This window comes from Dasypus novemcinctus, chromosome 10, assembly GCF_030445035.2.
Source record: "Dasypus novemcinctus isolate mDasNov1 chromosome 10, mDasNov1.1.hap2, whole genome shotgun sequence".
Taxonomy (NCBI): domain Eukaryota; kingdom Metazoa; phylum Chordata; class Mammalia; order Cingulata; family Dasypodidae; genus Dasypus; species Dasypus novemcinctus.
This window is the reverse complement of record NC_080682.1, coordinates 75,257,987-75,285,131: the sequence shown is the minus strand read 5'-3', so window position 1 is coordinate 75,285,131 and position 27,145 is coordinate 75,257,987. Positions and strand designations below refer to the sequence as shown.

General features: G+C 36.5%; 1 protein-coding gene, 1 non-coding gene and 1 pseudogene across 3 annotated transcripts in view; 1 reads left to right on the top strand and 2 right to left on the bottom strand.

The window, feature by feature from the left end:
* Positions 1-27,145, top strand: part of LOC101433367 (L-lactate dehydrogenase C chain) — a 57,731-nt gene that overhangs the window by 10,323 nt on the left and 20,263 nt on the right. For both annotated transcript variants that reach the window (XM_058305658.1, XM_023586297.2), the window contains exons 4-6: positions 4,715-4,888; positions 11,342-11,515; positions 13,318-13,435. In XM_058305658.1, the coding sequence (XP_058161641.1) occupies positions 4,715-4,888; positions 11,342-11,515; positions 13,318-13,435 (466 nt within the window). The remainder of the gene's footprint in view (positions 1-4,714; positions 4,889-11,341; positions 11,516-13,317; positions 13,436-27,145) is intronic.
* Positions 16,913-17,019, bottom strand: LOC111762136 (U6 spliceosomal RNA). Its single transcript, XR_002795325.1, has one exon. It is a non-coding gene; the product is annotated as a U6 spliceosomal RNA (small nuclear RNA).
* LOC139439749 (tRNA-uridine aminocarboxypropyltransferase 2-like) lies at positions 18,566-19,899 on the bottom strand (annotated as a pseudogene).

The window sequence follows — 27,145 nt, the reverse complement described above, 5'->3', positions numbered from 1 at the left end:
AGACTTGAATGATACTCGGTTGAAATCAACTAGACCTAACAGTCATATATAGAACACTTCACCCAATGACAGTAAAATACACATTCATCTGTAGAGCCCATGGACCTTTCTCTAGGATAGACCATATGTTAGGTCATGAAACAAGTCACAATAAATTTAAAAATATTAAAGTCATAATATATATCTTCTCCAACCACAATGGAATGAAGCTAGAAATCAATAACGGGGAAATATGTGGAAATTAAACTAAATACTCTTAAACAACAAATGGGTCAAAAAAGAAATCACAAGGGAAGTTAGAAGTATCTATGGCAAATGAAAATGAAAACCCAACATGCCAAAACTTATGGGAAGCAACAAGGGCAGTGCTGGAGAGAAATTTATAGCTCTGAATGCCTATATTTAAAAAAAAGAAGATCTCAAACCAGAGACCTAGTCTCAAAATTGGAGGATCTAAAAAAGAAGAGCAAACTAAACTCAACATGAGCAGGAAATAGCATAGTGGAGATATTTAAGAATCAACAATACCAAGAGTTATTTCTATGGAAAGGCCAATAAAATCCACAAAGCTCAAACTAGACTGACAAAGAAAAAAAGAGAAAACAAAAATAACTAAAATCAGAAGTGGAAAGGGGGACATTACTACTGACTGAACAGAAATAAGAGGGCTATAAGAGGATACTGTGCACACCTGTTTGCCAATGAATTAGATAACCTAGATGAATGAACAGCTTTCTAGAAACACACAATCTATGTATTCTGACTAAAAAAGAAAGAAAAGATCTCAACTAATCAATAACTAGTAAAAAGACTGAATCAGTGATTTAAAAAAATCTCACAACAAAGAAAAGCCCAGGACCAGATACCTTGACAGTGGTATTTCACCAAATATTCCAATCCTGCTTAAACTCATTAAAAAAATGGAGAAGGAGGGAACACTACCTGACTCATTCTATGAGGCCAAATCACCCTAATATCAAAATCAAATAAAGACACTAGAGGAAAAGAAAATTACAGACCAGTATCTCTTATGAATGTAGATGTAAAAATCCCCAATGAAATACTAGCAAACCAAATCCAACAGCAATTTAAAGGAATCATACTCTGATGAAGTAAGATTTATCCCAGGTATGCAAGGGTGGTACGACATAAGAAGCACAATTAATGTAATACACCACATTAACAGAGTGAAGGAAAATAAAACACATGATCATTTCAATTAGTGCAGAAAAGGCACCCTTTCTTGATAAAAACACTTAGAAAACTAGGAATTGAAGGAACCTTCCTCAGCATGATACAGGACCTAAATGAAAAACCCACTGCTAACATCATACTCAATAGTGAAAGACTGAATCCTTTCTAAGATCAGGAACATGACAAGGATGCCTATTGTTATTCAACACTGTTCTGGAAAATCTAGCTAAAGCATTTAGGCAAGATGAATAAAAGGCATCCAGATTACAAATGAAGAAGTAAAGCTTTTATTATTTGCAGATGACATTGTCCTATATACAGAAAATCCTAAAAAATCCACAAAAAAACTACTAGAAGTGGGGTACAAGTTAACTCCTCCAAATCAGAAGTGTTCCTATACCCTACTAATGAACAATCTGAAAAAGAAATCAAGGGAAAAAATTCATTTCCAATAGCAACTAAAAAAATCAAATATCTAGGAATAAATCTAACTAAAGGTACAAAAGACTTCTACACAAAAAACTACAAAACAGTGCTAAAATTTTTTAAAGGAGGCCTAAATAAATGAATGGATATTCAGTGTTTGTTCATGGATTGGAAGACTAAGTATTGTCAAGATGCCAATTCTACCCAAAGTACTTAGAGTCAGTACAATCCCAATAAAAATTCCAACAGTCATCTGCAGAAATGGAAAAGGCAACCATCAAATTTATATAAAGGTTAAAGGGTCCCAAGTAGCCAAAGCCATGTTTAAAAAGAACAAAGTTGGAGGACTAACATTTCCTAATCTAAAAAATTATTACAAATCACAGTATTCCTAACAGCATAGTAGTGGCACATGGACCGACATATATACCAATGGAATAGAATTGAGAGTTCAGAAATTAAACCTCACATTTATGGCCAAATGATTTTTTATGTTTTGTTTTGTTTTTAATTTGAGAAGTTGTGAGTTTACAAAACAATCATGCTTACCATATAGAATTCCTATACATTATCCCACCACTAACGCCTTACGTTGTTGTGACACTTTTGTTAAAATTGATGAAAGAACATCATAATATTACTGCTGTCTATAGTCTATAGCTTATATTTGGTGTATTTTTCCCACAAACCATCCTACTATTAATACCATGTATTAGTATTGTATATTTGTTATAGTTCATGAGAGAATGTTCTAATATTTGTACTGTTAATCTCAGTCCATTATTCATCAAGGGGTTCACTATGTTACATGGCCCCTTGCCTTGTATACTCCATCCAAAGTGTACCCTCAGTGGCTTTCAGTTTCATCAGAGTTGTGCTGGTGGCCAAATGAATTTTATTTATTTTTTGAGGTACTGGGGGCTGGGGAATGAACCTGAGACCTCGTATATGGGAAGCAGATGCTCAATCATTAAGCTATATCGTCTTCCCTGAGTTGGTTTTTTTCATTTGTTTTGCTTGTTGTTTGTTTTTTGTTTAGGAGGCACCAGCAACTGCACCTGGGACCTCCCATGTGGGAAGCAGGCACTCAGTGGCTTGAGCTGCATCTACTCCCGGTCAAATGATTTTTGACAAGAGTTCCCTACTGGGGACAAATGGTTTCTTCAACAAATTGTGCTGGTTAGAAAAGGCTTTATGGAAGGTGAAAATTGAACTAAGTCTTTGAGCAAGAATTAGTAGGATATGTGTGTAGACAGAGAAGAGAACTTCCTACTCTAGAACTTTTACTTGATAGGAGAGAGATAAAAATCTCTTAATGTGTAACATATTAGCCTAAGAAATGCCATCTGTGACGATTTAAAGCTGTGTATGTTCTTAAAGTTAATCCATTCCTATGGGTGTAAACCTGTTGCAAGTAGGACCTTTTGATAAAGTTACCTCAGTTAAGGCATGGCCCAGGGTGGGTCTTAATCCTCTTACTGGCATCCTTTATAAGAGAATGTGATTCAGAGAGAGAAGAGAGAAAGCCATGAAAACAAGAAGCTGAGAGAGAAGGCCATGGGAGCAAGAAACTGAAAGGCACAAAACCTGGAAAAGTATAGAGACCAGCTGATGCCACCACATGCCTTGCCTTGTGGCAAAGGAGTCCAGGATCACTGGCAGCCAGTCTTTGGGGAGAAAGCATCATACGATGATGCCTTGATTTGGACATTTTTCTCAGCCTCAAAACTGTAAGCTTGTAAATTAATAAATTCCCATTGTTCAAAGCTGACCCATTTCACTATATCTGCATTTTGGTAACTTTAGCAAACTAAAAAACCATCTTACTAAATTTGTCTTTCTAATTAAAATCCTTACTGGGGCAGGAAAAACATAAAAAATATTAAAGTGTTTATATGCCATAAAATTATCTCCTCTTTTTTATTAGAATAATATGAGAATGACCAAAAATGGAGATGTAATAATATCTTAAAATTAAGTAGATTTCTTTTTCTAAAAAAACCATAAAATGTTTGTTTTTTTAAAAATTGAGATGAGATTTAGAGGATTTTATTTTTATTTTTATTTTAAAGATTTATTTATTTATTTCTCTCCCCCGCCCCCCACCCCGGTTGTCTGTTCTCTGTGTCTATTCGATGTGTCTTGTTCCTTTGTCCACTTCTGTTGTTGTCAGTGGCACAGGAATCTGTGTCTCCTTTTGTTGCGTCATCTTGTTGTGTCGGCTCTCTGTGTGGGTGGCGCCATTCTTAGTCAGGCTGCACTTCCTTTCGCGCTGGGCCACTCTCCTTATGGGGTGCACTCCTTGCGCTTGGGGCTCCCCTATGCAGGGGACATCCTGCGTGGCATGGCACTCCTTGCACACATCAGCACTGCACATGGGCCAGCTCCACACGGGTCAAGGAGGCCCGGGATTTGAACCACAGACCTCCCATGTGGTAGATGGACGCTCTAACCACTGGGCAAAGTCCGTTTCCCTAGAGGATTTTAGATAATTTAATTTTGACCTTCTTGTAAAAAATAACTCCAAGCTATATATAATGTTTTTAAAAAGTCTAGAATGGGTTAGTGAGCATTGTATTATATTGGCATTGGATTTAATTGGTGAAACAATTTTAAAATTGGTTATTACTTTTAGTAGTAGTTTATTCTCTTGTGTGGATCAAGACCTTATTTGTGATCTCAGATTTGGTCCTTCATAATAATTAGAAGTAAATGCATTCTCACTCTTAGCCTCATGAAACAGACATATATTTGCAAATTCTAAGATTCTGATTTGTAGAGTAAGTAGACAGTAAGCAATGTAACTCAGTAAGGAAAGTTGCATTGCTTCTAGCCTAAAGAGCAATTGGAAATATGGGCTAAAGGAGATGGTAGGTTTTGTTATTATTTAAAAATTTGTGATGTGTAAAAACTGTCAAGTCACAATGACAAAGGATTCCTTCAGGTTATGCAAGAGAATACTAATACATGAAAAAAACATTTGCAAATGCCAGACATGAAGATAGATGAGTACTTAATACTAAGGAAAACAAGATTTAAAGCACAGTTTTTATAGCAATCTTGATCTAAATATTGCTTTTTGTTTCCTTTCTAGACTATAGTGTATCTGCAAACTCCAAAATAGTTATTGTCACAGCAGGGGTGCGGCAGAATAAGGGTGAGAGTCGCCTTGATCTGGTCCAACGTAATGTGAATATCATGAAATTAATCATTCCCGACATAGTCCGTCATAGTCCTGACTGTAAGATACTTGTTGTTTCAAATCCAGGTGAGCCTTTTATCCTCCCTTTGATTGCATAAAGATGATATTTCCATTAAAGAAAACAAAACAACTATATTGATGTATCATTTTTATACAATAAATTGTACCCTTTTAAAGTGTACAATATGAGTTTTGATAGTTGTAATCACATGTGAAACCACCACCATATACAAAATACAGAATATTTCTATTACTTCCAAAACTTTGCATCTTTCCTTGTGCTCCTTTGCAGGCTATCCCTCATTTCACCTCTGGTCTCTTTTTTTTTTTTTTCTCTGAGGTATGCGGGCGGGGGTGGGGTGGGGTGTGGGATGGGTATTGAACCTGGGATTTCCCTCTTCAAGAGCCAGTGCTCCATTACTGAGCCACATCAGCTTCTGAGTTGGTTTTTTTCCCATCTGTTTGCTTGTTTGTTTTTGTTTATTCAGAAGGCACCAGAACAGAACCCAGACCTCCAATGTGGGAGCTTCTTGAACCATATCTGCTCCCACCTCTGGCCTATTTTACTGGAAATTTGTATAAATAGGATCATACAAAATCTTTTTTTTTTTTTTCTGTTTGGCTTCTTCACTGAGCATGAATATTTTGTGATTCATCCATATTGTCGGATGTATCAGTAATTCATTACTTTTTACAACTGGTATATTTAATTATTCGTTTGTTTACATATTTAAAGTAATCTTTTGTTATCCATTCATTTGTTCTATTTAGGTTGTTTCCAGTTTTGGGGTATTATGAATGAAACTGCAATGAACATTTGTAAATAAGTGTTTGCTTGGACATAATTTTCTTGGGTAACTATATGGGGGTGAAATAGATGGATCATGTGGTAGGTGTATGTTTAATCCTATTAGAAACTGCCAAACAGTTTTCCAAAGTAGTTATAGCATTTTTCATTTCCCCTCTCACTGTTTAAGAGTTCTAGTTACTCTGCATCCTTGTGTCAATATGTGGTATTGTCAGTGTTTTAAAATTTAGCCATTTCAATCTCATGGTGGTTTTAATTTACATTTCTTTGATGATTAAAGATGGTGAGCATTTTTTCATGTGCTTGTTGACTACTTATATCTTTTCTTTTGTGATAGGTTCTTAAAAATATTTTGTTCATATTTTAAAACTGGGTCATCTTCTGAATGTTGTAAGAGTTATTTATGTATTCTAAATACAAGTCCCTTTGTCAGATAGGTATTGCATATAGTTCCTCTATCTCTGGCTTGCCTTTTTATTTCCTTAATATTATAAAAAAGTAAAAAAAATTAATTTTGATGAAGTCCAGGTAATTTTTTATTTAAGGTTCATGCTTTTTTATAAGAAGATTTTCTCTTATGTTTTCTTTTAGAAGTTTTATCTTTTATATTTAGCACTATGATTAATTTTATTTTATTTTTATTTTTAAATGTTTTCTTTTTTTAATTTCTCTCCCCTCCACGCCCCCCCTCCCCCATGCCTCAGTTGTCTGTTCTCTGTGTCCATTTGCTGCATGTTCTTCTTTGTCTGCTTCTGTTGTTGTCAGCGGCATGGGAATCTGTGTTTCTTTTTGTTGCGTCATCTTGTGTCAGCTCTCCGTGTGTGTGGCGCCATTCCTGGGCAGGCTGTACTTTCTTTCACACTGGGTGGCTCTCCTTATGGGGTGCACTCCTTGCACGTGGGGCTCCCCTATGTGGGGACACCCCTGCGTGGCACGGCACTTCTTGCGCGCATCAGCACTGTGCGTGGGCCTGCTCCACACGGGTCAAGGAGGCCCAGGGTTTGAACCGCGGACCTCCCATGTGATAGACGGACGCCCTATCCACTGCGCCAAGTCCATTTCCCCTATGATTAATTTTAAATTAATTTTTTGCATTCCATATAAGGAAAGGGTCAATTTTCATCTTTTCCTTGCTGATAAGCAGTTTTTCTAACATTTGTTGAAAATGTCTTGGTAGCTTTGTTGAAAATAAATTTACCATTTATGTGGCAATTTCTGGATTATCTGTTTTTTCCTCTGATATATATATATAAAATGTTATCATTACCCTATCTTGATAAAGTAAGTCTTGAAATCAGTTTTTCTGTGAACTTTGTTCTTCTATTTGAAAATTAGTTTAGCTAGTCTATGTAATTTGCTTTTCCATATAAGTTTTAGAACCAGATTGTCAATTTCTATATAAACACAAACAGGAGTTTTGATTGGGATTGTGTTAGAGCTATAGATATATTCGGGGGTGACAATTGACATCTTTACAGTATTGAGTCTTCCAATCCTTGAATGTGGCATATCTTCTATTTAGTTTTGTCTTTATTTTCTTTTAGCAATGTTTTATCGTTTTCAGGGTTTAGGTCTTGCACAAATTTTAATTATCCCTACGTAGTTTATAGGTTTGATGATATTGTGAAAGGAGTTCTTTAAATTTCTTTTTCCAATTGTTCATTGTAAATATAAAAGAAATACTATTGGTTTTTATGTGTTATCATATCCTGAAACATTGCTGAATTCACTTATTATTTCTAGTAGTTTTTTTTTTAACTTAGCATTTTCTATGTACTTTATCATGTCATCTGCAAATACAATTTTACTAGTTTTAATTCTTTCCAATGTCCTTTTTAAAAATTTTTTCTTGCCTTATTGCACTGGCTAGGACCTTCAGTACAATGTTGAATATGAAGTGATGAGAGGTAAATTTGGATGGCCCTAAAGTCTCACTTCCTTCCTCCTTTTGTAGGTAATAGCTGGATCAGCTGGACTGAGCCAGCCTGTGGAGAGATAGCAAGAATATTAGCTGATAAGAGCATTCCTGGCATGCAAGGTTGTTTCCAGTGTTCTTGGTATTCAGATTGTGGCCCTGGAAATGCATACTCTTTAGCATTATTCTGAGCCCAAATATCCTTTAATAAATCTTGTTACTTAGAAAAACTAGGTATTCCTTAGGTACCACTCCAAGCCTACCTATAAATATATAAGGTGGGAGTGGGACTAATTATTGCTCTTGGGAAGCTCTCAGGAGAACATCAAACTTGCCAGTCCAGGGAGGCCCCTCCACTGAATTTTTGACTATTTTGTATACAGAAGAGCTATGCTTTGGAATAATGAGAATTCGGCATACAAAATATGCTTTATTACTTCTCTGCTTATGGGTTTTCCCTCAATGAACTCTATTAACATCTATGCTGTGTGATGCTAGCAGTATGTGTCCATGACACCCTTGTACAACAAATGTTAAGAGTAGACCTACTTACTGGTTTATCTTCAGGAGAAAGCATTCAGTTTTTGATCATTGAGTATAATATTTGTTGTGCTTTTTAAAAATACCCTTTATCAAGTTAAAGAAGTTCCCTTTTCTTTATATTTTGCTGAGAGATTTTTTGCTTAAAATCTTGAATGAATGTTGAATGATTTTTTGCATGTATTGACCCTTTTAAAATTGTATAACCTTCTTCATCTTTTTAAAAAAAATTATTTCTCTCCCATCCCCCCCCCCCCATTGTTTGCTCTCTGTGTCCATTTGTTGTGTGTGTTCTTCTGCATCTGCTTGGATTCTTGTTTGCAGCACTGGGAATCTGTGTCTCTTTTTGTTGTGTCATCTTGCTGCATCAACTCTCTGTGTGTGTGGTGCCACACCTGGGAAGGCTGCACTTTTTTCACATGGGGCGGCTCTCCTTATAGGGTGCACTCCTTGCACATGGGGCTCCCCTTCATGGGGCACACACCTGCATGGTACAGCACTCCTTGTGGGCATCAGCACTGCGCATGGACCAGCTCACCACATGGGTCAGGAGGCCCTGGGTTTGAACCCTGGACCTCCCATGTGGTAGGCAGATGCTCTATCAGTTGAGCCAAATCCGCTTCCCTTCTTCATCTTTAGTAACAATTTTTGTGTTTCAGTATACTTTTTATTTTGCCAAAATACACATGGCATAAAATGTGCCATGTTAACTGTTTTTAAAGTGTACAATTCAGGGTCATTAATTACTTCCCAATGTGGTACAACCATCACCACTCTGTAGTCCCAGACCTTTTTCATCACTCCAAACAGAAACCCCCTACTCATTAAGCAGTTGTTTCCCATTATTCCCTCTATTTACCTCCTAGGAACCACTAATCTGATTTCTGTCTCTTTGAATTTGCCTGTTCTGGATATTTCATATAAATGGGATCATAGTATATGTGGCCTTTTGTATTTGGCTTCTTTAACTTAGCATAATGTTTTCAAGGTTCATTTATGTTGTAGAATGTATCAGAATCTCATTCCTTTTTATTGCTGAATAATATTCCCTTATATGCATATGCCACAATTTGTTTATCCATTCATCTATTGGTGAACACTTAGGCTGCTTCTACTTTTTGGCTCTTGTGAATAATTATGCTACATACATTTCTGTATAAGTTTTTGTATGGATATGTGTTTTCATTTCTTTTGGGTATAGATCTAGGAATGCAATTACAAAGTTAAAATAATCAGAACCATGTGGTACATATATATATATAACAATGGAATAGAAGAGAGACCCCAGAATTAAATCCTCAGATCTATGGCCAGGTGATTTTCTACAAGGGTTCCAGGAGCACTCACTGGGGAAAGAAGAGTCTATTCAGCAAATGGTGGAGAAATTGGATATTCCCTTGCAAAAGAATGAAGTTAAACCTTTACCTTATATACAAAAAGTAACTCAAAGTCAATCAGAGAGCTACATCTAAGAGCTAAAATGCTAAAACTCTTAGAAAATCTTCATGACCTTGGATTTGGCAATGGTTTCTTAAATATGGCATCAAAAGCACAGGCAACAAAAGAAAAAGTAGACAAATTAGACTTACTAAAAATTAAAAACATTTATGCACCAGGGGACACTATAAAAACAGTGAAAAGTCAACCCACAGAATGTGATATAATATTTGAAAATCATATATTTAATAAGGATTTAATATCCAGAATATATCAAGAAATCCTACAACTCAGCAAGAAAAATACAAACAACCCAATTAAAAAAGGGTAAAGGACTGGAATAGAAATTTCCCCAAAGATTATGAATAGCCAAAATACATATGAAAAGATACTCAACATCATTAATTATTAGAGAAACGCAAATCAAAACCACAATGAGATATCATTTTATCGTACCATGATGGCTGTAATAATAATAATAATAATAATAACAATGAAATAATATAAGTTGGTAAGGATATGGAGAAATTGGAACTCTGGTGCATTGCTTATGGGAATGTAAAATGGTGCAGCTACTATGGAAAGCAAGTTGGTACTTCCTCAAAAAGTTAAGTATAGAATTACCAGGGAAGCCGACTTGGCCCAATGGATAGGGCGTCCGCCTACCACATGGGAGGTCCGTGGTTCAAACCCTGGGACTCCTTGACCTGTGTGGAGCTGGCCCACGTGCAGTGCTGATGTGCGCAAGGAGTGCCCTGCCACGCAGGGGTGTCCCTGCATAGGGGAGCCCCACGCGCAACAAATAGTGCATCCTGTAAGGAAAGCCGCCCAGCACGAAAGAAAGTGCAGCCTGCCCAGGGACAGTGCCACACACATGTAGAGCTGACACAACCAGATGATGCAACAAAAAGAAACACAGATTCCTGGTGCGGCTGATAAAGATAGAAGTGGTCACAGAACACACAGTGAATGGACACAGAGAGCAGACAACTGGGGGGAGGGAGGGAGAAAGGGAGAGAAAAAAATAAAATAAAATAAATCTTCAAAAAACAAAACAAAACAGAATTACCATATGACCCAGCAATTCCACTTCTAGGTACACACCCAAAAGTATTGAAAACAGGGATTCAAACAGGTATTTTTATAGCAATGATCATAGCATTATGCACAATAGCCAAACAGTGGAAACAATCCAATTGTCAATCAACAGATAATGGATATACAAAATGTTGTATATACATACAATGGAATATTATTCAGCCATAAAAAGGAATGAATTTTTGATATAAGCTACAACACGGATGGACCTTGAAAACATGCTGAGTAGAGTAAGTCAGATGGAAAACATCAAATATTGAATAATTCCATTTCCATGAAGTATCTAGAATAGGCAAATTCATAGAGAAAAAAAATCTATTAGAATTTACCATGGGCTGGAGGGAGAGAGAATGGGAACTTATTGGTTGACAGATGTAGAGGTTCTGTTTGGGGTGATGAAGTGTTTTGGAACTAGGTTGCAATAGTGATGGTTGCACAAAATTGTGAGTATAATTGTACACTTAAAAATGTACACTTAAATTGTACACTTAAAAATGATTAAAAAGATAAATTTTGTGTTATATCTATGTTATAAAATTATTATAAGGCCAAAAAACATGCATAAAAGATTATCCATATTTCTTTGTTGTTTTGTTTTACTTTGAACTCTGCAATGATTCTATATTTTTATCCAAGACAATTGATCTCTCTATTCAGGAAAGCAAATTGTAAAAAAGAAGTTACTATGAATCTTTTTATAACAAGAAATTTTCCTTTTCAGTGGATATTTTAACATATGTGGTCTGGAAGCTAAGTGGCTTACCCCCAAGTCGTGTAATTGGAAGTGGTTGTAATCTAGACTCTGCCCGCTTCCGTTACCTAATTGGAGAGAAATTGGGTGTCCATCCCACAAGCTGTCATGCTTGGGTTATTGGAGAACATGGTGATTCTAGTGGTAAGTGTAAACCTGTTATCATTATGTAACCACCCTTCTTATCTTATATAGTGCTTATTTAAGTTTATTTTTCCTGATATTACCATTGTTGTACAACTTTCATTTTGTTGGTATTTCCCTGCTTATATTTTTCTATTCCTTTACTTCCATCCTTTTTGTATCATTGATTTAGCTACCTTTCATAAAGCACACATAGCTGTTTTAAAAGCCATTGTTTCTTTTCCTTATCTAGAGCACTTTCATTTATTGTGAATTTTTAACAGCTTTATTAAGATATTATTCACATACTGTAAAATGTACTCATTTAAAGTGTACAATTCACTGGTTTTTAATATATCCACTGAGTTGTGCAACTACGCCACAATCTAATTACAGAACATTTCATCACCCCAAAAAGAAACTCCATACCTTTAACAATCACTCACCATCCTCCACTCCCCGTAAACCCAGGTAACCACAAATTTACCTCTGTGTTTATGTATTTGTCTATTCTGGACTCTTCATGTCAATGAAATCACACAATATGTGTGAAGATCTACATTTTAACTGTTACATTAGCCCACACCTACCTTTTTCTTTTCTGAAAAACTTCTACTACATAGTTAGAACTTTATACTTCTAACAGTGTTTTCTAATTATGTTGTATGTATAAATCTTCTTTCCATAAAGATAATAAACCCTTTGAAAATAGGGATCATTTGTCCATTCATTCATTTATTCAATACATTTAGTGAGCCCTTCTCTTTTCTTTGTATTTCAAGGGTTACAGTATGATTACTTTTGATTTGACTTGAACAAGTACTTTGACCAGTGACTTAATTTGACCCTGTTAGCTTTTGTTATTGTCCTAACCCAACCTTTTCTCCTGAAGGTTATTAAAAATAATTTTCCCCAACATAATGATATATCTCACATTTAATGTCCTATAATTTTATTTTTTAAAAAAAGTATATTGTTTGCTATTATAATTTGTATTCTATTAAGCATGATTTTTCTTTCTCTTCTGCTTTCTATTGGATCAATTAAACTTTAACTTCTTCCACTTCTTTGGGATTATACACTTACTTTGAAAAGAGCTACCTATAAATTTTTGCCATTTATATTTGAATACAACATGTTCACTCTTCTTTGGAATAATACAAAGACCTTAGAATGTTTTAAATTTGCCACCTTTCACACACATGATTATTGACTACTTTTCTGGTTCCATCCTGTTTTTATGCCCCCAAAACCCATTGTAATTATTATTGTTTAAAGAGTCAATACTTGTTTACATTAATTTACATATTTGCCAATTTAATTGCTTACCTGTATTTCCTACATATAACTCCTTCCTCTGATTTAATTTCTTTTTTCATGAAGTATATTCTCTCAGTGTTGTTTATATGAAATGTTTTAGTTTTACCTCATTATCGAATGACAGTTTAACTGGATATGAAATTCTAAATTGAGTTATTCCCTCTCAGCAATTTGTTGCTGTTGTAAGTATGGTAATAAATTGTTGTTCTTTTCTTTCTAGTTGGTTATAATGTTTTGTTTTTATTTATCAATCCTTTTCTTTGTGGGTTCTATATTTTGTATCTTGCTTAAAATTCCTGGTGTACCACACAATTATTAACTACATTATTACATGTTTTTGTAAATCTTTATAATTTTATTCCCTTATTCTATTTTGCCCATTTGAAACTTACCTTTATATATGGTGTAAAATGGTAACCTAACTTTATAAAAAAGAATAGTCTACTCAAACAATTGATGCAATACTGGGAAGAAAAGTTCACCAGAGATAAATATATTTTTAGTGCCTCTGTGGAGTGGGGTGAATGTTGCTGGTGTTTCTCTGAAGACTCTGCACCCTAAACTGGGAACTGATTCAGATACCGAACAGTGGAAAAATATCCACAAACGAGTTGTTGACAGGTAACAGTACTCATTCAATTTCTTAACGCCTTCATACTCAGTTGTAAGAACAAATTTCAGAGACAAAAAGTCTATAGTTGGTCTTTGCTATTTGTGAGAAAGATAACTTTAGGTCTTTGAATATCTCCAAATTCAGACTTATTTTATGCATAACTTTCTTTGGGGGGCATTTTTTAAAAATGAAAGTACTTATATCATGAGTACTAATATATATTCATTTGAAAGGTAATACACCATATTGATTACTAGCATTTTTAAAATCTGGCCTCAGCCTTTATGAGTGGTATGATTTGGGGGAGTTACTTAACATATCAAAAGTCCAGTTTCCTCATCTTTAAAGTGGGGTTAATAATAGAACCTATCTTAGAGGGCCAATATGAAGAGTAAATAAGTAAGTACATGTAAGATGCTTGGAACAGTGCCTAGAAATTATCAAGGGCTCATCATTATGACCTGATGATAAGATGGACTTATCTTGCCTTTCCATATGAATTTTTCTTTTTGAATGTTTTGTTTTGAAAAAAATTCCAAATTATAGGAAAATTGCAAAGATAATACAAAAAAGACAGAGAATTCCAGTATGCCCTCTACACAAATACCCAGGGGGACCACTTTAATTTAATTTTTCCCATGTGAAATTAATTACTGACTCTTCCATTGAACTGAAAAAGCTGTTAGAATTATTGACTTGGATTGCATTGACTCTGTAAATTAATTTGAATAGAATTGACATTTTAACAATATTAAGTCTTCCAGTTCATGAATGCATGTCCCCGTCTCCTTCCCGCCCAGTATTGGCAGCCAGCGCTGCCCCTCCTTCTCTCCTTCTCCGTCTTCCGCCTAGCCGTTATCTAGACAGCCCACACTTTCCCCTTCCCCTCCCTTGCTCCTAACCCCTTAGCCAGCTTACTGTCCAGTAACCGCCTACTGTCCAGTAACCGCCTACTGTCCAGTAACCGCCTACTGTCCAGTAACCGTCTATGCAAGCAACAGCACCCGCCGTCACCAATCAAGTCCCTTTACCCTATAAAACCATGTCCCCTTCTACAATAAAGCAGACTTGTGCCCAGACCTCGTCTCCGTGGTGTTTTTGCTTGCACCGCGCGTCCCCCGTGCCTGAGCGGAGAGAGCGAGGGCCCAACGGCTTCGTGCTGACCCCCCTCCTCTCCTTTGACCGTGGGGCAGCCCCCGTCCGGAGAGCTCGCCCGGCCATCCGCGTCGACCCTCCCGGAGGCCCGCAGCTGCCCACAAATGCGGGATGCTTTTGTTTATTTAGGTCTTCATTAAATTCTTTTAGCAATGTTTCTTGTTTTCCATATACAAGTCTTTACATCCTTGGTTAAATTTATTCCTAGATATTTTATTCTTTTTCATTGCTATTGTAAATGGAATGGTTTTCTTTTTTTCCTTTTTGCATTATTCATTGCTGGTATATAGAAAGACCTCTGGTTTTTGCATGTTGATCTTGTACTCTTCCCCCCCACACACTTTCCTGAATTCATTTTTTAACTGTAGTAGCTTTCTTAGAGTTTTCAGGATTTTCTATAAGTATGTTCATGTCATCTGAGATGAGGGGCAATTTTACTTCTCCCTTTCCAATTTGTGTGCCTTGTGTTTCTTTTTCTTGTCTATTGGCTCTGCCTAGAACTTCCAGTACATTGATGAAAATAGTGTTTTATTTGCTAAAAGCTGCTGAGAGCAATGTATCAGGAGTATGTTGGGGATTATTGGCTTGCAAGCTTATAGTCCCAAGGCTGAAAAATAGTGTCCAAATCAAGGCATCCTCAAGTGATGCTCTCCCCCTGAAGACCATTTGCCAGCAATCCTGGACTCCTCTGTCACATGGGAAAGAACATAGCAGTATCTGCTCGTCTCTGCCTTCTCTTTCAGTCTTCACTGCCCACAGCTTCTGGCTTTGTGGCTTTCTCTCTAATCCTGTGACTTTCTCTATCAGCTTCCATGTCTTTTTTCTTTTTCTCTGTATTCATCCCATTTATCCTGTAAACGGATTAAGGCTGACCCTGAGTCACACCTTAATGAAGTAACCTAATCAGAGGTCCCTATGTGAAGTAATCTAATCAAAAGTTCCCACTTAGGATAAATTCACAGCCACAGGAATGGATTAGCTCTAAGGATAAATCTTTTCTGGTGTCCATAAAAGCCTCAAAGTACCATAAATAGCATTGATGAAAGTGAGCATTCTTGTCTTGTTCCTGATCTTAAGAGGACAGCTTTCAGTCTTTACCATGGACAGTGATGTTAGCTTTGGGTTTTTCATATTTGCCCTTTATCATGCTGAAGAAGTTTCCTTCCATTCCTAGTTTTCTACCTGATTTTATTAAAAAAAGAATGCCAAATTTTATCAAATGTCTTTTTGGCACCAATTGAGATGATTGTGTGTTTTTCTTCCCCTTCATTCTATTAATGTAGTATATTACATTAATTGATTTTAAAATATTTAATAATTTTTTCTGCATAGTTCCCCAAACATTCATTAGCATTCTAATTGTGACTAGCATTATAGCTTTTTTTTAAAAAAAATATTTATTTATTTCTTTATTTCTCTCCGCTTACCCCTGCTGCAGTTGTCTGTTCTGTGTCTATTTGCTGCGTGTTTTTTTTCTTTGTCCGCTTCTGTTGTTGTCAGTGGCACAGGAATCTGTATTTCTTTTTTGTTGTGTCATCTTGTTGTGTCAGCTCTCTGTGTGTGCGGCGCCATTCCTGGGCAGGCTGCACTTTCTTTCGCACTGGGTGGCCCTCCTTATGGGGTGCACTTCTTGCGCGTGGGGCTCCCCTATGTGGGGACACCTCTGCATGGCAGGGCACTCCTTGTGCACATCATCAGTGTGTGTGGGCCAGCTCCACACAGGTCAAGGAGGCCGGGGGTTTGAACTGTGGACCTCCCATGTGGTAGGCGGACGCCATAACTACTGGGCTGAGTCTGCTTCCTGCATTATAGCTTTTAATGAAGGTCTAATCCAGGTCAACAGTAAACAAATAAATGAGCCTGATGACTGTGGAAAATAACCATGGTTGCATGCTCATGCACTGCCCCCCACATACACACAAGCACTATATATATCTATTTTGCCTTTAAATTTCTAAACATATGTTTTGTTTTTCCTTACAATTTAAGCCTAATTGCTGGAAATGCCATAAATTATAAATAAAGAGCAAAACAAAGTCCTCTCTTATTGCCAAAATGTGTACATAGTGGCAGTGGATTTAAATTAAATGTAAATATACATCACAAACATGTTTCCTATTCTATGCTTTTTTTTCTTTTTTTTTTATTATTCATTTTTAAAAAAATACTACATTAAAAAAATATGAGGTCCCATTCAACCACACTGCCCCCACCCCACCACTCCCCCCACAGCAACACTCTCTCCCATCATCATGACACATCCATTGCATTTGGTAAGTACATCTCTGGGCATCGCTGTACCTCATGGTCAGTGGTCCACATCATAGCCCAAAAATATGGAACACTTCACGAATTTGTGTGTCATCCTTGTGCAGGGACCATGCTAATCTTCTCTGTATCGTTCCAATTTTAGTATATGTGCTGCCGAAGCGAGCACCCTATTCTATGTTAAAATCTCAGTAAATGTTTTCCTGAGGGAATGGAAGGGGAATTTGTTTTCTCAAACTGAAAGTTTCTACCCTTTAAAAAATGCTCTTGAAAATAGCCCTAGTTATTGGGCTTAAAATTACAGTTGTATTACATTCTATTTCAGTTGTTTACAAATATGAAAATTTCAATAAAACCATTTTGTCTAGTCAATAACCTTGTGTAGCAGTTTGATATGATTATGAATTCCAAAAATAGATATCAGATTATGTTTGTAATCTAGTCTGTACCTGGGCATGATTAAATTATGATTAGGGCTTTTGTTGGGCCACGTCATTAGGGTGTTGAGACCCCTTGGTGGGTGGGGACTCACAGATAAAAGGCAAGACAAAGGGCAGAGTTGAGGGTTTTTGATATTGGAGTCTTGATGTTGGAGTTTGATGCTGAAGCCTTAAGCTGGAGCCCTGGGAAGTAAGCACACAGTGGAAAGAGAAGCAAGCCCCAGGAAGAGAGGAAACCTGAGCCCAGGAAGAAGCAAGCCCTGGGAAGAGAGGAACCCTGAACCCAGAGAGAAGCAAGACCCTGGAAGGGAGGACCCCAAGAAGCCTGAACCCTTGCAGCCATCGGCAGCCATCTTGCTCCAACACATGAAAGTAGACTTTGGTGAGGGAAGTAACTTATCCTTTATGGCCTGGTACCTGTAAGCTCCTACCCCAAATAAATACCCTTTATAAAAAACAACCAATTTCTGGTACTTTGCATCAGCACCCCTTTGGCTGACTAGTACACCTAGTTCAACGAATACTGAAAAGTCAAGACTTATATAGAGTGATGGAAATGAAAATGTATGCTCTTCTATATTATATGCACCTCTTAAAAATTAGGATGATTAATAGAACATTTAAAATCACATCAACTGAGTTCAAGTTTAACCCCTAAAGAATACTTGTTCTCTTATTCTGTTTTACTGTTTTATTGAATGAAACAAGTTCAAGCTTAACTACTTGATTGTCATTATTTTCTTTTGTTACTTATTGCAAGCCATAAAGATCATGTGTAAGCCTGCAAATTTGGATGCAGTCAACTAATAGATGCCTTTCTACTCTGGAGTGTGCAGCTGTTGCTCTTTTCTTCTTAGAGAAAAATAATTATATACAAGAGACTTTATTTTGACTTTTATTAGAAATCTACATCTAATTACCTATAAACATTAATGGACATAGTACTGTTCCAATCAGGCACAGCAATTTCCTTCCATTTTATTAACAATACCTTCCGACCTAGTGCAACAGTTAATCACATTTTAAATTATAAGTTTGAAGAATGTATTAGAAGCATATTAAAAAAATACAGTATGAAATTCTGCTTTCCATGGAGTGGTGAATTTTTGTTTTTATATTTATTGATACTTGGTTTACTTCCTTAATCTGGGCAAGATTAATATGCAATTCTCATTCTTCTCCCTTTCAGTAAAAAACCATAGTCAAACTCTACCCATACCTAACTTGGTACTGTCAACTGAAGCCAGGTAAACTAGCACCATAAAGACAATTATATTAAATTTTAATACTGTTCATTAACAGTTCCATTTTCCTGAGTTTGCATTTGTTCTTTGGCATGGACTTAGCATATAATCCATTTTTCAGAAGGTGCTGCATGCTGAGGTGAATTTGAGTACCATGCTGAAGCTGGAAGGAGCATAACGCTTGAAGAAGGTTGAAGTAAAGTCTTTTGTATGTAATTATTTTTCTCCAAGATGGAAAGAGCAATATCTGCACACTCCAGTGTAGAAAAGCATCTATTAGTTGGTTGCATACAAATTACATACTTACTGGAAATGCTAGTTTTTAATTGCTCCTGTTTGGGAAGTCAAAAAAGGAATTCTTATAGAAAATGTTCCTAGCCCGACACATTATCAATGATGTTTGTGAAAGATGAATAGGGCAATGTAATATAAATGCTTTCAAATTGGAAGCTGTAGCCTCTGGTATAATATTAATGTACCAGACTTTGGGTAAGTAGTTGAATTTCAGGATCTCTTCACTGAAGCAACAACCAGTCTTGACTTCACACTGGTCCTGGGGGAGGTACACTGCTAACAAAGAAACTGTCAGCAATACTTTGTTTTCCTCTGCTTGGTGCTGAATTTGGTACAAGTGGGTAGAGATGTGTAGAGGATGCACTGGTAGAAATGGACAAAAACACACTTTTTGAGGCCGGTGGTAACGACTGCACTCTGGTCTACTGCTTACTTGGCTCCACCGGCAACTCCCGTTGCCTCAGGGTCCAGAGCAGCTGCTGCTGCCTCCCTTTCTCTGCCCCTCCTCCTTTGGAGTATGACACCTTAAGCTTGCAGGTGGCTGTGTAATGGGGGTACCCAGTCGTTCGTGCCTCTTTCAGGGCTCCATGGCAAAGGCTCAGGTTGGGCTCACTTAATGATTTAAAAAAAAAACGTTGAACCATCATTACATTCCTGGGATAAGTCACACTTGGTCATGGTGTATATAACACTTCTAATGTGCTATTGGATTTGGTTTGCTGCTATTTGCTGAGGATTTTTATTTCTATGTTCAGGAGGTGTATTGGTCTGTAATTTTCTTGTGGTATCTTTATCTGGCTTTGAAAATAGGCTGATGCTGACCTTGTAGAATATAAATCAGGAATTCTTCTCTCCTCTTCATATTTTGAAAAAGTTTGAACATGGCTGGTGTTAATTCTTCTTGGAATATTTGGAAAATTTCATTAATGAAGCCCTCTGGTCCTGCCTATTCTTTATTGTGAGATTTTTGGTGAGTGATTCAATCTCTTTACCTTTTATTGGTCTGTTGAGATCTTCTATTTCTTCTTGAGTCAGTTTATGTAGTTTATGTGTTTCTAGGAATTTGTCCATTTCATCTACATTATCAAAATTCTTGGCATACAATTGTTTATGGTATCCTCTTATAATCCTTTTTTAAAAATGTAAGGTTGGTAGTAATTTCTCCCTTTATATCTGATTTTAGTTATTTGCTTCAATCTAACTAAAGGTTTGTCAATTTATTGAACTTTCTAAAGACCAACTTTTGGGTTTTTGGTTCTCTGTGTTGTTTTTCTATTCCCTATTTCATTTATTTCTACCATAATCTTAATTATATCTTTCCTTCTGTTTACTTTGGCCTTGGTTGTTTCTTCTTTTTCTAGTTCTTTCTGGTGTGAGGTTGGGTTACTTAGTTGAGATGTATCTTTTTTTTTTTTTTAAGATTTATTTTTATTTATTTCTCTCCCCACCCCACCCCCAGTTGTCTGTTCTCTGTGTCCATTTGCTGCATGTTCTTTGTCCGCTTCTGTTGTTGTCAGCGGTATGGGAATCTGTTTCTTTTTGTTGTGTCATCTTGTTGTGTCAGCTCTGTGTGTGTGGTGCCATTCCTGGGCAGGCTGCACTTTCTTTCACGCTGGGCGGCTCTCCTTATGGGGCACACACCTTGCGCGTGGGGCGCCCCTACGCGAGGACACCCCTGCGTGGCAGGGCACTCCTTGTGTGCATCAGCACTGCACGTGGGCCAGCTCCACATGGGTCAAGGAGGTCTGGGGTTTGAACCACAGACCTCCCATGTGGTAGACGGATGCCCTATCCATTGGGCCAAGTCCACTTCCCTCTTTTTTTTTTTAATGTAAGCATTTAGAGCTCTAAGTTTCCCTCTGAGCATGCCTGGCTATATCTCACAAGTTTTGGGATGTTATCTTCTCATTTTCATTTGTCTCAAGCTATTTCCTAATTTTCCTTGTGATTTCTTGTGATTCATTTGCTCTTTAGGCGTGTATTGCTTATTTTCACATATTTGTGAAGTTTCTGTTCTCTGTATATTACTGATTTTTACTTTCATTACATTGTGGTTAGAGATGATACTTAATATGATTTCAATCTTTTTCAATTTATTGAGACTGTTTTGTGACTCGTCATATAGTCTACCTAGGGAATGATCTGTGTGTATTTGAGAAGAATGTGTATTCTGCTTTTGTTGAAGTGTTCTATATATGTTTTCAAAATCTAGTTGGTTTACAGTATTGTTCAAATCCTCTATTTCCTTATTAAACTTATCTAATATAAGGTATATAAATGGAGCATTGTCACGGTGGGTGGAGATTCACACAGTAACTGAAAGAATATTGAATTTCCATCCTTGAGAGCTCTGCCACATTCTCTAATGAAACAGCAACAATCCCCAAGAACAGGGGCAATGACTAGCAAAGGAGAATGGTCCATTAAGGGACCCTTGATATTGATGATTATGCTTATGAGCCTTTGCAATTGAAATGGAAACTTAGCCTAGTGTTATAGGGTGCCTAAGAGTTACCTCCTGAGAGCCTCCTTGTTGCTCAAATGTGGTCTCTCTCTAAGCTAAACATAGTGAATAAATGCATTACCTTCCCCCTAGTGTGGGACATGTCTCCCAGGATCAGCCTCCCTGGCACCAAGGGATTGCTACCAACTACCAACTATCAATGCAACTGGAAAAAGACCTCAGACAAAAGGGGCAAAGGGTAAAGACAAATGATTTTATATGGCTAAGAGACTTCAAAGTGATTTGGGAGGTCATCCCAGAGATAAAACTTAGGCACATCTCAGCAGGATCTCATAGACTGCCAAAGTAGATACTACTCCAATTAGTGGGGCTCCTGAGGGCTCTGGAGACACCCAGGTCCTATGGCCAGAGCAGATAGCTCCGGAGATTGGTGCCTTGCCAGTGGGCCTTACCTTGGAGTTTGTGCTCCTGAGAATGACAGACTTGGACTCACTTATGGCTTCTCTACACATGGCTTCTCTGTCCCTTCTATTTGAACCTACAGCTAGTGCTGGAGTTTGTAAGTGTACATCCAAGAGACTTAAATCTTTGGGCTGTCCATGCGCCAGCTGGGCCCTGAGCCTCAGCAGAGTTGCAATACTTACTCTCCAGTTCGTTGGACTCACCCAGGACAACTAACAAGGAGGTGAGGATGGACAACCACCATACCAAGGAGATGAGAGAGCCTACAATGGCAAGCAAGAGAACCCCATCCACTGGCTGTGTGGGATTGAAGCCCCCTCTCAATAAGAGGTGGAGTGGTCATCCCATGTCAGAATCCTCAGGATTGGGGAATGAACTATGGACTAGAGTGGACTTACTGGTATTCTAGTATAGACTTATTGCGATTCTAGCAATGGAAGAAATTACAACAATGTGGAGGCAATGGCTACTGGAGGCTCTGAGGGCAAGGAGAGGGAAAAATGGGTGTAATATGGGGGCATTTTTGGGACTTGGGAATCATCCTGAATGGCATTGCAATGACAGATATAGGCCATTATATATCTTCCCTTAGCCTACAAAATTGTGTGGCAGAGAGGGTAAATTTCAATGTAAACTGTAGTCCATGCTCAGTGGGAATGCCCCAAGATGCACATTTATCAATTGCAATGAATGTACCACATAAATGAAGGATGTTGTTTATGTGGGAAAATGTGAGAGGTATGGGGAGTGGGGCATATGGGAACCCCTATATTTTTTATGTAACATTTATGTAATTTAAGTATCTGTTTAAAAAAACTTTTATCTAGATGTTTTATCCATTATTGAATGTGGTATATTGACTCCTATTATTAATGTAGAACCATCATTTTCTTCCTTCAGATTTGTCAAGGTTTGCTTCATATATCTTGAGGCTTTATAGGTTGGTGCATATATGTTTACAATTGTTATATCTTCTTCATTAATTGACCCTTTAATCAATATATAGTGTCTTTCTTTGGCCCTTGTAAATTTTTTTTTTTTAACTTCAAGCCTCTTTTTTTCTGATATTAGAGCAACCAAGCCCTTTTTTGGTTACTGATTGCATAGAATATTTTTTCCATCCTTTCCCTTTCAACTTACTTGTGTCTTTGCATTTATAGCAATCTTATAAATAGCATATAGTTGTGTTATTTTTTTTACCCATTCTGTAAATCTCTGCCTTTTAACTAGACAGTTTAATCTATTCACTTTTAAAGTAACTATTATTAGTGTATGACTTCCTTCTGCCATTTTACTCTTTGATGTTTTGTTTCTGTATTTTTTCTTTATTAGAGAAGTTGTGGGTTCATGCACAAAATAAAGGATTCCCTAACAACAGCAGCTTGCATTGGTGTGGAACATTTGTTACAATTGATAGTAACACATTTTTATAATTGTACTATTAATTGAAGTCCTTTTTTTAAACTTAGGGTTCACTGTGAAGTGTAATTCATGGATTTAAAAATTATTATTTTACCATATGTACAATCTAACATTTCTCCTTTTAATAATATTTGGATATATATTTCAGTGCTGATAATTGCATTCATAATGCTATGATACCATCACCAGCATCCATTACCAACAATTCAATCATTCCAAATAGGAAACCTGTACAGTCTGAGCCTTAAATTCCCATTCCATACCCCCACCCTGCCTCCTGGTAACCTATATTCTAGATTTAAATCTATTGGTTTACTTATTATTATAATTGTTTCAAATCAGTGAGATCATACAATATTTGTTCTTTTGTGTCTTGCTTATTTCACTCAATGTGATGTCTTCAAGGTTCATCCATGCTGTTGCTTGTATCAGGACTTCATTCCTTTTTACAGCTGAAAAATACTTCATTGTATGTATAAAGCACATTTTATTTAGCCATTTATTATTTGATGAATACTTGGATTACTTCCATTTTTTTGGCAGTTGTGAATAGTGCTGCTATGAACATTGGTGTGCAAATATCTGTTTGAGTCCATGTTTCTCATTCTTTTGGGTACTAAGTATTGGGATTGCTGGGTCATAGGGAGTTCTATACATAGCTTTCTGAGGAACTGCAAGCTTTATTCCACAGGCTGCACTATTTTACATTCCCACCAGCATGAATGAGTGTTCTTATTTCTCCACATCCTCTCCAACAACTGTTATTTTCCATTTTTAAATAGCAGTCATTTAATGGGTGTGAAGTGGTATCTCCTTGTGGTTTAATTTGCATTTCCCTTTTGGTAAGCATGTTTAGCATCTTTTCATGTGCTTTCTGGCCATTTGTATATATGCTTTAGAGAGATGTCTGGTTAAGTGTTTTTGCCCATTTTTAAATTATCCAATTTAAAAATTATTTGTGTTTTTGCTGTTAAAATAGAGGATTTATTTTTATATTCTGGATATTAAACCTTTATCAGATATATGGTCTCCAAATATTTACGTCCATGGTGTAAGTTGTCATTTTACTTTCATGAGAAAGTCCTTTGAGGTGCAAAACTTTTTAATCTTGATGAGGTGCAATTTCTTTCTTCTTTTTTTGCTTGTGCTTTGAGTGTAAACTCTAAGAAACCATTGCATAACTGAAGGTCCTGAAGATGCTTTTTCACATTTTCTTCTAGGAATTGGCTGGTTTCAGCTATTATACTAAGGTCTTTGATCATTTTGAGTTGATTTTTGTATAGATGTGAGGTAAGGACCCTCCTCCTCCTCTTTCTTCTTGCAAATGAAGATCCAGTTTTCCCAGCACCAATTTTTGAAGAGGTGATTCTGTCCCAATTGAGAGGTATTTGCCACCTTGTCAAAAATCAGTTGTTCACAAATGTGAGGGCTGATTTCAGATCTCTTAATTCTATTCCACTGGTGTATATGTCTGTCCTGTTTCAGTACCAAGCTGTTTTGATTACTGTGGCTATGTATTAAGTTTTCCGATCAGGAAGTGTGAGACCTCCAAATTCATTCTTCCTTTTCAAAATGGATTTAGCTATTTAGGGCTCCTTATGCATCCATATAAATTTGGTGATTGGTTTTTCCTTTTCTGCAATGTAAACCATTGGAGTTTTGATTGGGATTGCAGTGAATCTATAAATTGCTTTGGGTAGTATTGATACTTTAATGATATTTAGTTTTCCAATCCATGAACACAGAATATCCTCCCATTTATTTAAGTCTTCTTTAATTTTTTTTTAGCAATGTTTTGTAGTTTTCTGTATACAAGTCTATTACATTCTTGGTTAGATTTCTTCCTACATATTTGATTCTTTTAGTTGCCTTTGTAAATAGAATTTTTTCTCAATTTCTTCTTCCAATTTTTCTTTGCTTGTGTGTAGAAACACTACTGATTTTGGGGTGTTAATCTCGTACACCATACAAAGTCAATAAAAAAAAAAAAAGACACACACACACACAAAAAAATCTCGTACACCACCACTTGGCAGAATTCATTTATAGTTCTAAGATCTTTTTTTGTGTGTTGATTTTTCAGGATTTTCTGTACATAGGATCATAGCATCTGCAGATGGGGAAAGTTTTACTTCTCCTTTCCAGTTCAGATGTCTTTTATTTCTTTTTCTTTTCTAATTGCTCTGGCAAGAACTTCCAGTACAATGTTGAATAACAGTGGTGACAGTGGGCATCCTTTTCTTTTTCCATATTCAGCTTTTCACCATTGAGTATGATGTTAGCTGTGGGCTTTTCATATATGCTCTTTATCATGTTGGGGAGGTTTCCTTCTATTTGTAGTGTTCTGTTTTTATCAAGAAAGGAAACTGGATTTTGTCAAATGCCTTTTTTGCATTGATTTTGATGATCATATATGTTTTTTTCTTCATTCTGTTTATATGATGTAATACATTAATTGATTTTCTTATGTTGAACCAAACTTGTATCCTGGGATAAATCCCACTTGATTATGGTGTATAATTCTTTTAAAATGCTCTTACATTCAGTTTGTTAGTATTTTGTTGAGGATTTTTGCATCTATAATCATAAGAGGTGTTGGTCTGTAGTTTTCTTTTCCTGTGATATATTTATCTGGCTTTAATATTAGGGTGATGTTTGCCTCATAGAATGAGTTAGGGTGTGTTCCTTCCTCTTCAGTTTTTTGGAAGAGTTTGAGAATAATTGGAGTTAATCCTTCTTGGAATATTTGGTAGAATTCTCCTCTGAAGCCATTTGGTATTGGGCTTTTCTTTGTTGGGAGATTTTTTTGGTTTTTTGATTTTCAGGATGTACTGGAGATTGAACCCAGGACCTTGTACATGTGAAGCAGGTGCTCAACCACTGAGCTACACCTGCTCCATGTTGGGAAGTTTTTGATTACTAAATCAATCTCTTTCCTAGTAATTGGGTTGTTGAGATCTATTTCTTCTTGAGTCAATGTAGATAATTTGTGTGTTTCTAAGAATTTGCCCATTTCATCTAGGTTATTTAGTTTGTCGGCCATACAGTTGTTCATAATATCCTCTTATAGTCCTCTTTATTCTGGCAAGGTCAGTAGTAATGCCCCCCTTCCATTTCTGATTTTCATTATTTCTATCCTCCCTGCCTACCTCTCTCTCTCTCTCTTCAGTCAGTCTAGGTAAAGGTTTGTCAATTTTATTGATCTTTTCAAAGAACCAAATTTTGTTGATTCTACCTATTGTGTTTTTTTTCTCTATTTTATTTATCTCTGTTCTAATCTTTGTTACTTCCTTCCTTCTACTTACTTGGAGTTTAGTTTGTTCTTTTTCTAGTTCTTCCAGTTTTGAGATGAGATCTCTGATTTGACGTTGTTTTTTAAAATGTGACCATTAAGAGCTATACATTTCTCTCTCAGCACTACCTCACTGCAAACCATAAGTTTTGGTATGTTATATTTTCATTTGAATTCACCTCAAAATGTTTCCTAATTTTGCTTTTGATTTCCTCTTTAACCTATGGCTTGTTTGAGAGTATTAATTTCCACATGTTTGTTAGTTTTCCATTTCTCCCTCAGTTATTGATTTGTAGCGTGATTCCATTGTTGGAGAATATACATTCTATGATTTCAATATTTTTTAAATTTATTAAGGTTTATTTTGTGACCTAACATATAGTCTATCATGGAAAATGATCCATGTGCATTTGAGAAGAATGTGTATTCTGTTTTATTTGGGTGTAGTATCCTATATACATATGTTAGGTCTAGTTGGTTTAGTGTATCATTCAAGTCCTATACTTCCTTACTGATGTTCCAACTTATTCTATCCCTTACTGAGAGTGTTGTAGTAAAGTCTCCTACTATTAAAGTAGAACTGTCTATTTCTTTCTTCGATTCTGTCAGAATTTGCTTCATATATTTTGGGGCTCTGCTGTTAAGTGCATATATATTTATAATTGTTACATCCTCCT